Raw genomic sequence first — 13,287 nt, 5'->3', positions numbered from 1 at the left:
GAAGGTACGGTGACGTTTGGGACTTGACGTTACTAGTGATGTAGTAAAAAATGGAATGAATGAAAAAATCGATTTAATCGATCTTATCGAGATCATTTATACTGAAGTAAAATTATTCTATTGGATAGAAGCAGGCGTTACTTTGCGGAAGTTCATCATGATTATATAATGATTTATTTATTTTGCTATCATCCGCGAAAATTCGGCGAACCCATGCGACAACGTCACCCAGGTCCAACAAAATACTCTCTACGTACGTTTCACCCCGAAACCGGAGCATCCTCAGGAGATGTTGACTCTACAACGTGCAATTGCACGTTGTAGAGTCCGAATTTTCGCGGATGATAGCAAAATAAATAAATCATTATATAATTAAAATTATTCTTTTTGGTGATTGATTTTATGACATGAAGGTTTCAAATAAAACGAAATTCACTTACAAATGTACTTATTTATTATTAACTTAGTCATACTGATTAAAAATTATTGTAAATAAAGCATATTCTGAACGTATAGTGTTATAATTTCTTCATCACAAGATAGTACGGTCACCGTGTAGACTCCGCGCAACGAAACAAGTCCCGTAGACGCGGCGCTAATGCCTTGATGTCATTTGATAATGGCGGTCTAATAGGCTAGTTGACACATTTTTAAATGGTCTTAAATAGTTCATTATCGTTCTACTAGACTTAAACTTTTTTTTATTATTTTTTTGAGACGTGATTACACGAAAATTTTAGTTATAAAATATGTTTTTGACAATACGAGCCAAATCGCCTGTCGGCCATGACAGTCTATGTTTCAACTGTTTCATGACGTCACTATAATAAATCCCATACAAACGGAGCGTTTGGCAAACATATTAGTTCGACGTTTAGTACATCAAGTGTGTTCGTGACGTCAGAAAATGGACGACAGCGTTTTTGACGTTTGAAAAATTTGAATTTAAATAAATTAATAAAAGTTAAGGATTTCTTAAAAAACTTCATTTAAAAATATTAAAACACTTAAAACTTCATTTTTTTTAAGTATTATTATTATTCTCTCATTTATTTATTACTTCTCTTTTTTAAATTTTTAACAATATAAGTAAAAAATACAAAACATTATTAAAAAATTATAAAAAAAAATTCACCCTCCCGCTGCGGGACATTTGAGTGCCCAAGCAACCGGTGGTCAGGGCTCCAGAGTGAGGAACCTCCTCACAATACGCGCCGTCTCAAGAATCACTGTCTTTTGGATCCGACTCTTGATCCAACAGTTAAGCGAAAGCTTCTTCTTAATTATTATTATTATTATTTTCAAATTATCTAAACGTGAAAACACTGTCGTCCATTGTGTGACGTCACAACACAATGTTACTTGATGTACTAAATGTTAACTATTATTTTTGTCAAACGCTCCGTTTGTAAGGGATGTGATGTAGTGACGTCATGAAACAGTTGAAATACAGACCATCATGGCCGACAGGCGTTTTGGTTCGTATTGTCAAAAACATAATTATTTAATAATTGAATTTTTCATGTAATCACGTCTAAAAAAAACATTTAAAAAAGTGTCAACTAGCCTATTGATATTAAATATTGAAGACAATTTTAGCGAGCAGCAACAATTTTGATGACAAGTTACATTGACCTCTTATAATAAATGACGCACAATCATGTAGAAAATTTCACTTAAAAAATAGCCAATTTTACTTTGACAGTTTGAGAATTATTGGTAAAGAAAATTATACCTAAAGGCCTTTAAATATAGTCCAATCTGTACTATTTGTTTTGTTTGATTGAACGCGCTTATCTCAGGAACTACTGGTCTGATTTAAAAAAATCTTTCAGTGTTAGATAGCCCATTTATTGAGGAAGGCTATAGGCTATCAGCTAGTATTCAATAAAATCCCAAATTCAGAGCAAATTTAACCTTAGCGTGTGTAATTGAGTTTAAAGTTGAATTTTCAAATGCGACTACTTGAATTGAGTGCCAAGAAGTTGTGTTTGGCACTCATTGAGTGGGGACGTTTTGATCGCTGATTGTGCATCTACTTTTTAATAGGAGATCGATGACAAGTTATTTATTAATTAAGTTTGCCAGCGACTTTGACATATTTTTACACATACAAAAAAATCGACTTATGAACTAACATGCTTAGCGTAGTCATGACCATGTGAACATTTAGATGGCGTGTATTTATTATAAGTATTTTATTAATAATGATTAATACACTGTTAATTCTTAGTTTTATTACGAGTAAATTTAATTATTAATATGTATCATGTCCGACGGCCTCCGTGGCGCAGTGGTATGCGCGGTGGATTTACAAGACAGAGGTCCTGGGTCCGATCCACGGTTGGACCGATTGAGGTTTTCTTAATTGGTTCAGGTCTGGCTGGTGGAGGGCTTCGGCCGTGGCTAGTTACCACCCTACCGACAAAGACGTACCGCCATGCGATTTAGCGTTCCGGTACGATGTCGTGTAGAAACCGTAAGGAGTGTGAATTTTCATCGTCCTCCTGAGAAGTTAGCCCGCTTAGTTTGCATCATCACTTACCATCAGGTGAAATTGTAGTCAAGAGCTAACTTGTAAAAAAAAGATGTATTTGTTGTTGGCAAGGCTTGCAAATAAACTTTATAATTGAAACACTTATTTCGCAGGTCGTAAGTACACTAAAATCAAGACACGCGAAGTTAGCCCTGCTGCCGCGCCACTGCATTACCACTGATACCTAAAATGCTCAACGCACGATACTCTAACTATACTTCGACACTAACTAACTAGGCTACAATGTTCCCCTCTAAAGCCGAGCACTTCACAAATGTCCACAAGTGTCACTCCCCTCCACCCTCCCCCCGGGTGAGTCACTCCTAGGGACACTTCCTCTCTAGCTGCCCCTTGCCCCCCTCGTCGTACTCCTGGGAGGAGATCCACATCTGCTGGAACGAGCCGATGGACGCCAGTATGGAGCCACCTGCAAAAAAAATCTTCATTGTATCAACCTCAGACCAATTATAGAAGGACCTGTATCGCACCTATAGTCTCGAACAAAATTGTCTGTCATTTTCTGAAGAAAACGAGCTTAGATTTGGTATATATCTTATATTAAACTAGAAGTTTGCGCCCGTTTTTTACACAATTCAATTACACAAAAAGGTATTTTTACGGAGCTCTTTAACCGACGAACACGATTACAACTATTTAACATCGATAATATTGAGACAGTTTTTTATAATCGCATTAGATCGGTGATCATATACTTTGACAGAAAAGTAACGTTTAGCGAGGCAGGTCCTATACAATAATTGGTCTGAGGTATCAACAGACCACAGGACCTCCTTATAGAGAGAGAGTCATCATCATTATCAACCCATATTCGGCTCACTGCTGAGCTCGAGTCTCCTCTCAGAATGAGAGGGGTTAGGCCAATAGTCCACCACGCTGGCCCAATACGGATTGGCAGACTTCACACACGCAGATAATTAAGAAAATTCTCAGGTATGCAGGTTTCCTCACGATGTTTTCCTTCACCGTTTGAGACACGTGATATTTAATTTCTTAAAATGCACACAACTGAAAAGTTGGAGGTGCATGCCCCGGACCGGATTCGAACCCACACCCTCCGGAATCGGAGGCAGAGGTCATATCCACTGGGCTATCACGGGTAGAGAGTAATGGAGCCAAACCATCGATATTTCATACTATAAATATGTAACGTTTTAAGTACTTTTTCGGCAATGTATTGTCTATTGTGATTGTATTTTCTTTTAACTAGTATATTATTGTTTTGTAATGACTGTTTTTGACAAAATAAAAAAAAAACACCATCACTTAAATCTATCTATCTTATCCTCAGACCAATTATTGTATAGGACCTGCCTCGCTAGACATTACTTTTCTGTCAAAGTATATGATCAACGATCTAATGCGATTATAAAAACTGTCTCTATAGAATGGATGTTAAATAGCTGTAATCGTGTTTGTCGGTTAAAGAGCTCCGTAAAAATACCTTTTTGTGTAATTGAATTGTGTAAAAAACGGGCAAAAACTTCTAGTTTAGTATAAGATATACACAAAATCTAAGCCCGTTTTCCTCAGAAAATGACAGACAATTTTGTTCGTAACTATGAGTGCGATACAGGTCCTTCTATAAAAAGATAAATATACTTTATTTGCACACCACAAAGACAAAAACAAGTGAAATAAAAAACAAATTAGGAAGAGATCAGCATACAAAAGGCGGCCTTATCGCTAAGTTGCGATTTCTTCCAGGCAACCTTCGGTTTAGGAAAACTTAAGGACATCAGCAGGTGGCGTAAAACAAAAATAACCATAGTATTAGTAATACACATACATACAAATAATTTACATCCTAATACATAAACAATATTACACAAATACCTACAATAATGAATAAAATACATATCAAAATATACTAATAAATACATTATATTGAAGAGAAATAATATATACAGATCGTCTTTACTGCACCAGATAATGAGTCTTTACGGCATTTTTAAAAATGTCCAGTGTCTTTGATTGCCGTATGTTTAAAGGGATATAATTGGTCTGAGACGTTATCATAGAAGATAGAAGGGAACTCACCGATCCACGCGGCGAACCTGCGCTCGTGGTGCGCGGGCGGCGCGCTGGTCTTGAGCCGGTGCGCGGAGGGCGCGCGGCTGCTCAGCTCCTTGCTGAGCCGCTCCAGCCAGCCGCCCGCGCACGCGCCGCCGCCGCACGCCACCACCGCGCCCCACAGCGCCGCGCGCGCGTCCGCGTCGCACGCGCCCGCCGCCGCGCACACTGCACACAGACACCGTTCATCCGGCTCGAAGGACCAAATATTTGGGCGACGCACGTGACATGTGATGATGGAAATATTCCATAATTAATTAATCTTGACGGCCTCCGTGGCGCAGTGGTATGCGCGATGGATTTATAAAACGGAGGTCCTGGGTTCGATCCCCGGCTGGACAGATTGAGATTTTCTTAATTGGTCCAGGTCTGGCTGGTGGGCGGCTTCGGCCGTGGCTAGTTACCACCCTACCGGCAAAGACGTACCGCCAAGCGATTTAGCGTTCCGGTACGATGTTGTGTAGAAACCGAAAGGGGTGTGGATCTCCTCCTTACAAGTTAGCCCGCTTCCATCTAAGACTACATCATCACTTACCATCAGGTGAGATTGTAGTCAAGCGCTAACTTGTAAACAATAAAAAAAAAACTACTTATTTGATAGAATGAATTGTTTTGCCTCTGTCATAGTGATGTTTAATTAAAACTCATTTATAACCAGCGAAAGCCCGTGAATTCGTCGGCGTGAATTTAAGTTTTTCAGATAACCATTTCAAATCCTAGAGGAATTCCGTAATTAAAAAAAAGTAGCAACTACTATGATGTAATAAACTTCTTTATCTTCCAGTGAAAGTCTCATTATAATCGGATCAGCCATGCCAGTGATTAGCCCGGACAAAAAGACAAATATTCTAAGTCTTAATTAGGGTTTTAGTATCGTGTATATCCAATAAATATCTAAGAGCACTGATGATGATGATGAAACACAGTTACTTTGAAATCGAAGATTTGAAGATGTCCTAAAAAAGAAAGTAAATTTTGGTGATGGATTGTGATGACAAAAGGAAAATGTCAATTTAAATCGAGTTCGTTAAAAATAATAAAAATCTGGCTCGAAGGACCAAAAATTTTGGCGACGTATTTAGTACATTACCTAAGTGCGGCGCTCCTAAACTCTGCTCGAAAAGGCACTCTGTGAGCTTGAACCGCTCAGGGCCGAAGTCCTGGTGGTAGCCGCCGGGGAACTCGTAGTGAGCAGCGGGCACCGAAGCCGCCACCCGCTCGTCGTACGCTGACTCTGATACCTGAAAGGAGATGGAATAAAGTTGTTCAACTGCACCCCTTCACTTAAAGTGCAATATTTCGTGGAGTGCGTTCAGGGTGCACCTTGTGCCTTTGCCGTTCTACCACAGAACTGGCAAGTATTGCAGAGATCAGAATGATATATAGAGGGACCAATGGCTTAACATGTTCCCCAAACCAAGGGGACACCACCAACTTCCTGACTTTAGACTAAAATTTTTAATTGATTTTTTTTAAATAAAGAAAAGCCTAGTATTTCATTGGCCAGCCCAGAACTAAAACGCAGAAACCACTTGAGTTTGTAGTTAAGGGCTAACTTGTAAAGAATAAAAAAAAAATAGAACTGACCTGTGCGACACAGTGTACGAAGTCCTCGTACTGTCTCTTCAGCATGTACTGCTGCCACGAGTGCGTCAAGCCGGCGGGCAGCGTCTTCAGTGTGTATCTAGCTCGCTCCCTCTCGCGGATCACTTCTTTACTCTGTCGTTTTATATAAATAAATTAATATTTATTTATTTATTTATCACTTACATGCATAAACATTATAGTAATAAATATACTTAAACAATACACACCACTATCTAGCCCCAAAGTAAGCATACAGAGTAGCTTGTGTTATGGGTGCTAAGATAGTTGATATTATAATATTAATATACAATTATATACTACATATAAATACTTATATAATGTATAAATACACACAGACACTGGAAAACACCCATGCTCATCACACAAATATTTTCCAGTTGTGGGAATCGAACCCACGGCCGTGGATGCGGAAAGCAGGGTCACTACCCACTGCGCCACGCGGCCGTAAACCTATGCGTTTATATGATTCTCGTGTTGTGTCTTTTAGTCCGGCATTACTTGAACATATCTACTAAAAGATTTGCGAAATTCAGCAAGCGAGGAGAAAAACAAATCTAAACCTGCTAATCAATGCCAACGCGCGAAAAAGAGGCGATTCGCGGGTCTGCTCCAACCTACATGCTGGAATAGCAAACAGCTTCATTTTACGTGACTTTTTTTGTACATATTAATTTTATATAATACTAATTTAAATTTAAATTTTTGTTTCCACCCTGAATGAGTATGGTTGTACAAAAGGTCGCAATACAACTGACGCAGGTGCTAAACCTTTAAAACATATCTATGATGCATGGAAAAGTTCTAAGAATGCTATCGTTGTCGGAGCAGCATTCGATTGGGTTGATAACACTCTGTTGCTTAAGTTAAACCACTTTGGCATCAAAAATGTTGCATTTAATCTCATTGTCTCAGTGATAGAACACAAAAGGTATGCACAAATTATATAAAGTCGCGCATTTCTTCTGCCATAATGGGTGTCCCACAGGGTTCAATTCAGGGTCCTTTTCTATTCTTTGTGTACATAAACAATTTAAAAACAAATTTACATAAACGATTCCACACCATGTCAGCGGCATCTGTGAGATTGTACTGTTTGCTGACGACACGTTCTTAATTTTTAAGACCGACAGAAGTAAAAATAACCTTGACGATGTAAACCGTGACTTACTACAAGCGTCACATTGATTCTCTGCAAATAAATTACTTTTAAATGCAAAGAAAACTAAATGTGATGAGTTTTCATTACCAAATGGTATAAAATAATAAGTCTATAACGATCAATGGTGAAACATTGAAAATGAAGAATTCTTGGGAGTTTTCCACAGTTTTCCTGGAAAGTGGAAACTTGAAATTCACGCGTTCGATGGTCGCTGGTGTCGGCGTGACTAAGTCATTCGATAGGCTGGCTCGTGTCGTCATGAGCCGATATAGTACGAAATGTTCCGTGAGTTAGGTGGGGAGTAGTGGTAAACCGCTCGGGCGGCCTAGCTCATTCTTGTTGTGACGTTCGATCCGTCCACACCTTTAGTTGGGTAATCCTTCATGGATTATTTTGGTATAGGCGGGGAGAATGACTTCGAGTGGAGAATAGTGGTAACTAGTTTAAAAAGGCATCTTTAACCCTACATCCTTCGGTTACAAGTCCGGGACTTCATTCAAGGTTATTTTTTGCCATTCGGGGGATTTTTTTTAACATTCTTGGTGGGAATTGTTAGACCTGAACTTTCATCCAATTAGTGTTTTGCCCTTCAAATCCGCTTCTGACGTCGTATCAATGAAACTCACCGCTATACTGTATATGGGCAGCATCTGTATGTGCGCGCTGTTGAGCATGTGCTTCGCTTGCGCCACCAAGTGGTCGCCGCCCACCGGGGACCGCACCGCTGCACTCACTAGAGCGTATCTGAAAAAATATATAAACAACAATCACTACATTGTCCAGTCTAGATTCACCAAAACAGCAGAAATGCATGAATACCTTGAAATGCCGACAGTCGAGAAAGAAATAACAAAAAATGCCATAAAACACAAAAGCAGACTGCAAGAATACACAAATAGTCTAGCCAAATGGGGATGATGACTAGGTTTGAATATATTGATTTTTATGATACATTCGGGTAAATAGGGTCAATGTTAACTAATTTATACATAAAACGCAAAGATTGTTTAGATATTTGCAAAATATTTTTAATAATTGATTATAAAATTTCAAAATCTATTAAAAGTCTTTTATCGTAATTAGATGAATATTCATACAGTTTTAGCTTCCTTACATTAGATGTGACATTTTTTAATAATGAACTATAAACATAAACGCACTAATAACAAAGATATTAATAATTTTGTTTGAACGCACATACAAATCTAACGATCATTACATTAACTACGACGTCATTAGTTCGTGCCATTTTGTATGGGGCGTTTTTCAGGGATCCGCGGCAGCGCCGCAAATCTGACAAAACTTTAAATCCCTGTAGCTCCGAAAGTAATGATCGCAGATACCCTGTTACTTTTACAAATTTGCTTTACTATTAGCATACTCTTAATTTATATACAATTTAAAAAACTGTCATCATCCCTGTTGCTAATCACGCCTGGTAAGACCAAAAGCGATCTACTGTGGAATAATAGTGTGGTCCACCACACAATTATTCCACAGTAGATCGCTTAAATACCCAAAAAAAAGGACCCCAACACGAAGAGTCGCTTAATGGAGTGACCTTTGACTTGAAACATTCTCTGCTATGAAAAATTCAGTGTATAACAAACATAGTTCAGTCAATCATGGTCTTTGGACTGTATGTTTCAAGGGTTTTCATTATTTTCTTCTGCATAACACCAGAAATTATGTCCCCAATTGCCAGCCATTTAGTTTTGCGACAACCCTTCGTAAAACACAGTTAAAGATTATAGCAATCCCCTTATATAGGCTCGTTGGTACCATGGTTAGTTGGTTCAGCTATGGACAATGAGGTCCTTTGTTATTAGGAATTTTAGGAAGCTGTGATAGCCCAGTGGATATGACCTCTGCCTCTGATTCCGGAGGGTGTGGGTTCAAATGTGGTCCGGGGCATACCTCCAACTTCTCAGTGATGTGCATTTTAAGAAATTAAATATCACGTCTAAATATCTCAATCGGTGAAGGAAAACATCTTGAGGAAACCTGCATACCAGATAATTATCTTAATTCTCTGTGTGTGTGAAGTCTGCCAATCCGCATTGGGCCAGCGTGGTAGACTATTGGCCTAATCCCTCTCATTCTGAGAGGAGACTCGAGCTCAGCAGTGAGCCGTATATGGGTTGATGACAACGATATTAATGTAATGGGTATAACACTCAATTTGTTTTAATTTTTTGCCCGCAAGTTACACACAAAATGATGATGAACCATACCCATCTATGACAGGAACAGCGGATGTCTGACTGGCGCCAGCGTCCACCACCAGCGCCGTGGACTTCCCGTTGGCGAACGCAGCCAGCACCGCATTCTTGACGAGGAAGAAGGCCGGTGCCTGGTACTTCTCGAACAGCAGCTCGGCGAGCTTCTCCCGCGCCGGCCGGGTGGTCCACACAGCCTCCGTGAACAGAGCCGGGTGGTGTTCTGACGGCGACCTTATAACCTGCAGACCACAGATTAAAGAATAATAGGCAGATAGAAAGAAGATAGAAAGAAAATATGTTTATTCATTTTTAGTGTCACAAACAGTTTATGCTATCTTAGATATTTAAGACTGTCTGTGACACCAAACAGAAAAGTCTCAAAAACATGTCTCAAGTTGTAGGGGCTGGCGCAAAATGACGTATTATGCGAGAAATCCTTTTAAGCGTGATCGTCTTAAGCGGTTTCTACTGTAAAATGTTGTTAATTTATACCTTTTTTTTTGTTCTATTATTCTCGTGCGATCAGTCGACAGACTATGAGCAGAGGTGTTGTAAGTAAATTTGGCGGTTAAAAGCAATCTTCCCCAGTGGGAGCAGCTCTATGTAAATTTTATTTATGGCTTTCAATCAAATTTGCCGTCTTTTCAAGCGTTGAATCGTCTGTGGTATAGTTAACTGTACAGCCAGGTGATTCGGATGGTTTCTGAGTCTGGCTTTTACTGTTGGCATTTCTAGATGTTCGTGAATTTCTGTTATTCGTAGAAACCACGGCGAGTTCGACACTTGTTTCAATATGTAGTTTTGCGCTCTTTGTATAATGCTAATGTTGGAGTCGCATGCTGAACCCCACAATTGGACTCCATACATCCATACTGGTTTAATTATTGTCTTACAGATAATTTATAATTTATAATACAATCTTCTTACTCTTGAATCTAGACACAAGTTGCTTGAAGCAATGGTATTGCATGGACTCATCAACAATAAATACGATTGTCCTGACTTAGTATGTAAATTATCACTAAATGTTTTGAAGTACGCAGGTCAACGTCGGCTGCGTGCTTATAATTTATTCGCTGTAAATTTCTGTAAAACCAACGCTGGAAAGCGCGCGCCTGTGCGTCGACTTGTGGACACATACAACACGTTATTTGACGATGTGGACGTATTTGCCTTGTCCGAACCCCAATATAAAAAGGCCATCTCAATCACTCTTCAAAAATTAAATATCCCTGTACCTGAGTAGTAATAGTGTCTTAATTCTTATTATTAGATCTCTTATTATAATTATTATTACATTTTTTTTTCTTACCTATTTGTGTTTCGTTGTATTTTTAATTATTATTGTTATAATGCTCTCTTTTTTTTATATAGATTTATGTTTGTTTGTTTTTTTTTGTAATTGATTTGTTTGTGTATTTTGTGACGTCATTATTTTCGTATGTGTATTCGTGGATAGTATCGTTGTTTACATGTTTAAACTATTTTTACGTTTACTTTTAGATTTAAGAAATAATATGTAAATGTTAACTATCCCTAAGAAATAAAAATAAAAAATAAAATAAAATAAAATATACCTTAGAGTAGCAATAATCCAGCATCTTCTCAAACAGATCCCAATTGTCGACTTGTCCATCTTTCATGTATGTCTGCACTTCCATGTTGGGCCGCGGCACATGCAGCTCTGTTACATCGATGTAGTATCGCAACTCATCTTTTTTGGTCGCTGGTGACAAGTTAAATATACTATCAAAAACGGCTGTAATTTATAATAGCCGGAGATTGTTGGGGCAAATTTATAAGTGATTACTATAGTAAGTTAAGTAAGTTAATTTTCCGTAAGTAGCTTCATCTTGATGAAACACTCAACTTTTTTATTTACAAAAAAATTCTGGAATTTGTAGGACATTGTGGCTGTTAAGTTGTATAACTATTAATTAAACAACAGTAAAAAAACATCTGGTTAGTTTACTTTTGGTAACTATTTTGGCTTTAAAGTAAGTAAGTTTGGCTTTTAAGTCATTTTAACGCTTTAGCTTTTGATGTTAAATTAAATTACATTACATGGAGTTTACACTGTATTATAAAGCTGAAGTATGTTTGAACGCGCTAATCTCAGGAACTACTAGTCTGATTTGAAAAATTCTTTCAGTGTTAAATAGCCCATTTATCGAGGAAGTTTATAGGCCTATTCCCGCTAATGGAAGAAGATCTACTCTTCTGAGGTAGCAAATATTAGAGAATTAGCTGAAGTCATGTGGGACAGAGTGGCTCACGATAGTTCAGAATGAAAATGGTTGGATTGGCCTTGGTCGATTGGCAACCAGGTCATCAAAAAACTAAATAAATTACAAATACTACGATTTGTTTTGAAATATTGCTATTAGAATAACTTTGATCTGAATAGAAGGCAATAATTCATATTATTATTTTATCGTTAATGCATTTTATCATCCAATCGTTTCAAAACATCTACCAAATACTCACCGGTCTGTGTGACATTACCATCTGGAACCTTTTCCTCAGCATCTGGTATATGAGTAGCAGGTCCTACTCCTATCACCGCAGGTATATCAGCTTTAGGGGTATCTTCCTGGGCATAACCAACCCTCAACGAATGATGCCCAGGATCAAACACTAAAGCACCTATCTCGTCTCCACCGTATAACATGCCGTTTGGCCCACTCATTTTTCAATTAAAACTAACTTAATTAATTAATAGAACGTTTTTAATAATGTAATTTTTTAAAAAACTCTAAACAATTTGCTGCGAACGGAACCACCGATATTTTTTTTCGGCTTTTGACACCACAGATCACTAGTTTGACACCACAGACGAGACGACCACACCATGACACCACCACAGATTAATAGATACTATCCAATAATACATTGTAATCTTTGGATACTACCAAGGAGAAGAAACATTGAAACGTTGAACATATCAGCGCTACTAGTTCCGCAAACGGAATATTTTGGAACTAAAACAGCGGCAATTTTAAATGGAGATTTTTGATTTAATTTTTTTTTTCATCGAGGTTAGATAAAACACATAAATTAGTTTAGTTAGTTTAGTATTTATTTTATGGTACCCGGGCTCAAACTTTTGTAATCGTTTTCGTCGTAGAGCTCCCTAAAAATGGCCGGTTTGTGCCTAACCTCCTAGGTGTGTTGAAAGTCTCGAAGCCCAGTGCACTCCAAGCAGTTCTGTAGTCGTAAAATTACACGCGAAAAAAGTGAAGTCCGAACTCACTTCGATCTTATCCCATCCCCCGGACGGAGTCGAAATCACCTCTACGTCATGCGAGAATGTCTTTGCGGTTATCAAGGGCTTGCGCAAAAAGAAAACCCTGGGGCCTGACACCATTAGCAAAAAAGCTAATCCTGGCCCAGATTATCAACTTCCTGGTGAACATCTTCAATGTTCTCCTAGCCTGCGCCTTCCCGGACGCATGGAAGGAAGCCACGGTCATTGGCATCCACAAGCCGGTATTCATGTAATATTTATTTAAATAACGTTCGTTGAAAACAACTAGAACAACTACCAGTTGTGTTGACCACAACTAACATTGGTTTGAACTTTTCCTCTTTTGAGCGCCTCATTTACATGCGCTAGTAACACATCTGACGGTATTTAATATCATTGGTTTCATGAATAAAACAACAGAATG

The 13,287-nt window shown here is 38.4% G+C and overlaps 1 protein-coding gene across 1 annotated transcript; it reads right to left on the bottom strand.

Moving 5' to 3' along the window:
* Nucleotides 1-436: 436 nt before the first annotated feature.
* LOC112052341 (actin-like protein 6A) lies at nucleotides 437-12,453 on the bottom strand. The gene is made up of 8 exons (XM_024091377.2): nucleotides 12,104-12,453; nucleotides 11,194-11,342; nucleotides 9,629-9,855; nucleotides 8,021-8,138; nucleotides 6,215-6,346; nucleotides 5,718-5,868; nucleotides 4,595-4,795; nucleotides 437-2,963 (listed from the first exon to the last, which is right to left on the bottom strand). Exons 1-8 carry the CDS (start codon nucleotides 12,303-12,305, stop codon nucleotides 2,860-2,862), a joined length of 1,284 nt encoding a protein of 427 aa, XP_023947145.1. The 5' UTR covers nucleotides 12,306-12,453; the 3' UTR covers nucleotides 437-2,859.
* Nucleotides 12,454-13,287: the final 834 nt, after the last annotated feature.

Source organism: Bicyclus anynana, chromosome 18 (genome assembly GCF_947172395.1).
Source record: "Bicyclus anynana chromosome 18, ilBicAnyn1.1, whole genome shotgun sequence".
In the NCBI taxonomy this organism is placed as follows: Eukaryota; Metazoa; Arthropoda; class Insecta; order Lepidoptera; family Nymphalidae; genus Bicyclus; species Bicyclus anynana.
This window is presented reverse-complemented; position numbering and strand designations above follow the sequence as displayed.

Coding starts and splice junctions, on each gene's coding strand:
- LOC112052341 (XM_024091377.2), bottom strand. CDS start 12,305: ATGAGTGGGCCAAACGGCATGTTATACGGTGGAGACGAGATAGGTGCT. Junction 4,796..5,717: donor TTTAGGAGCGCCGCACTTAG/GTAATGTACTAA, acceptor GTCTGTGTGCAG/TGTGCGCGGCGGCGGGCGCG. Junction 2,964..4,594: donor CAGGTTCGCCGCGTGGATCG/GTGAGTTCCCTT, acceptor TTTTTTTTGCAG/GTGGCTCCATACTGGCGTCC.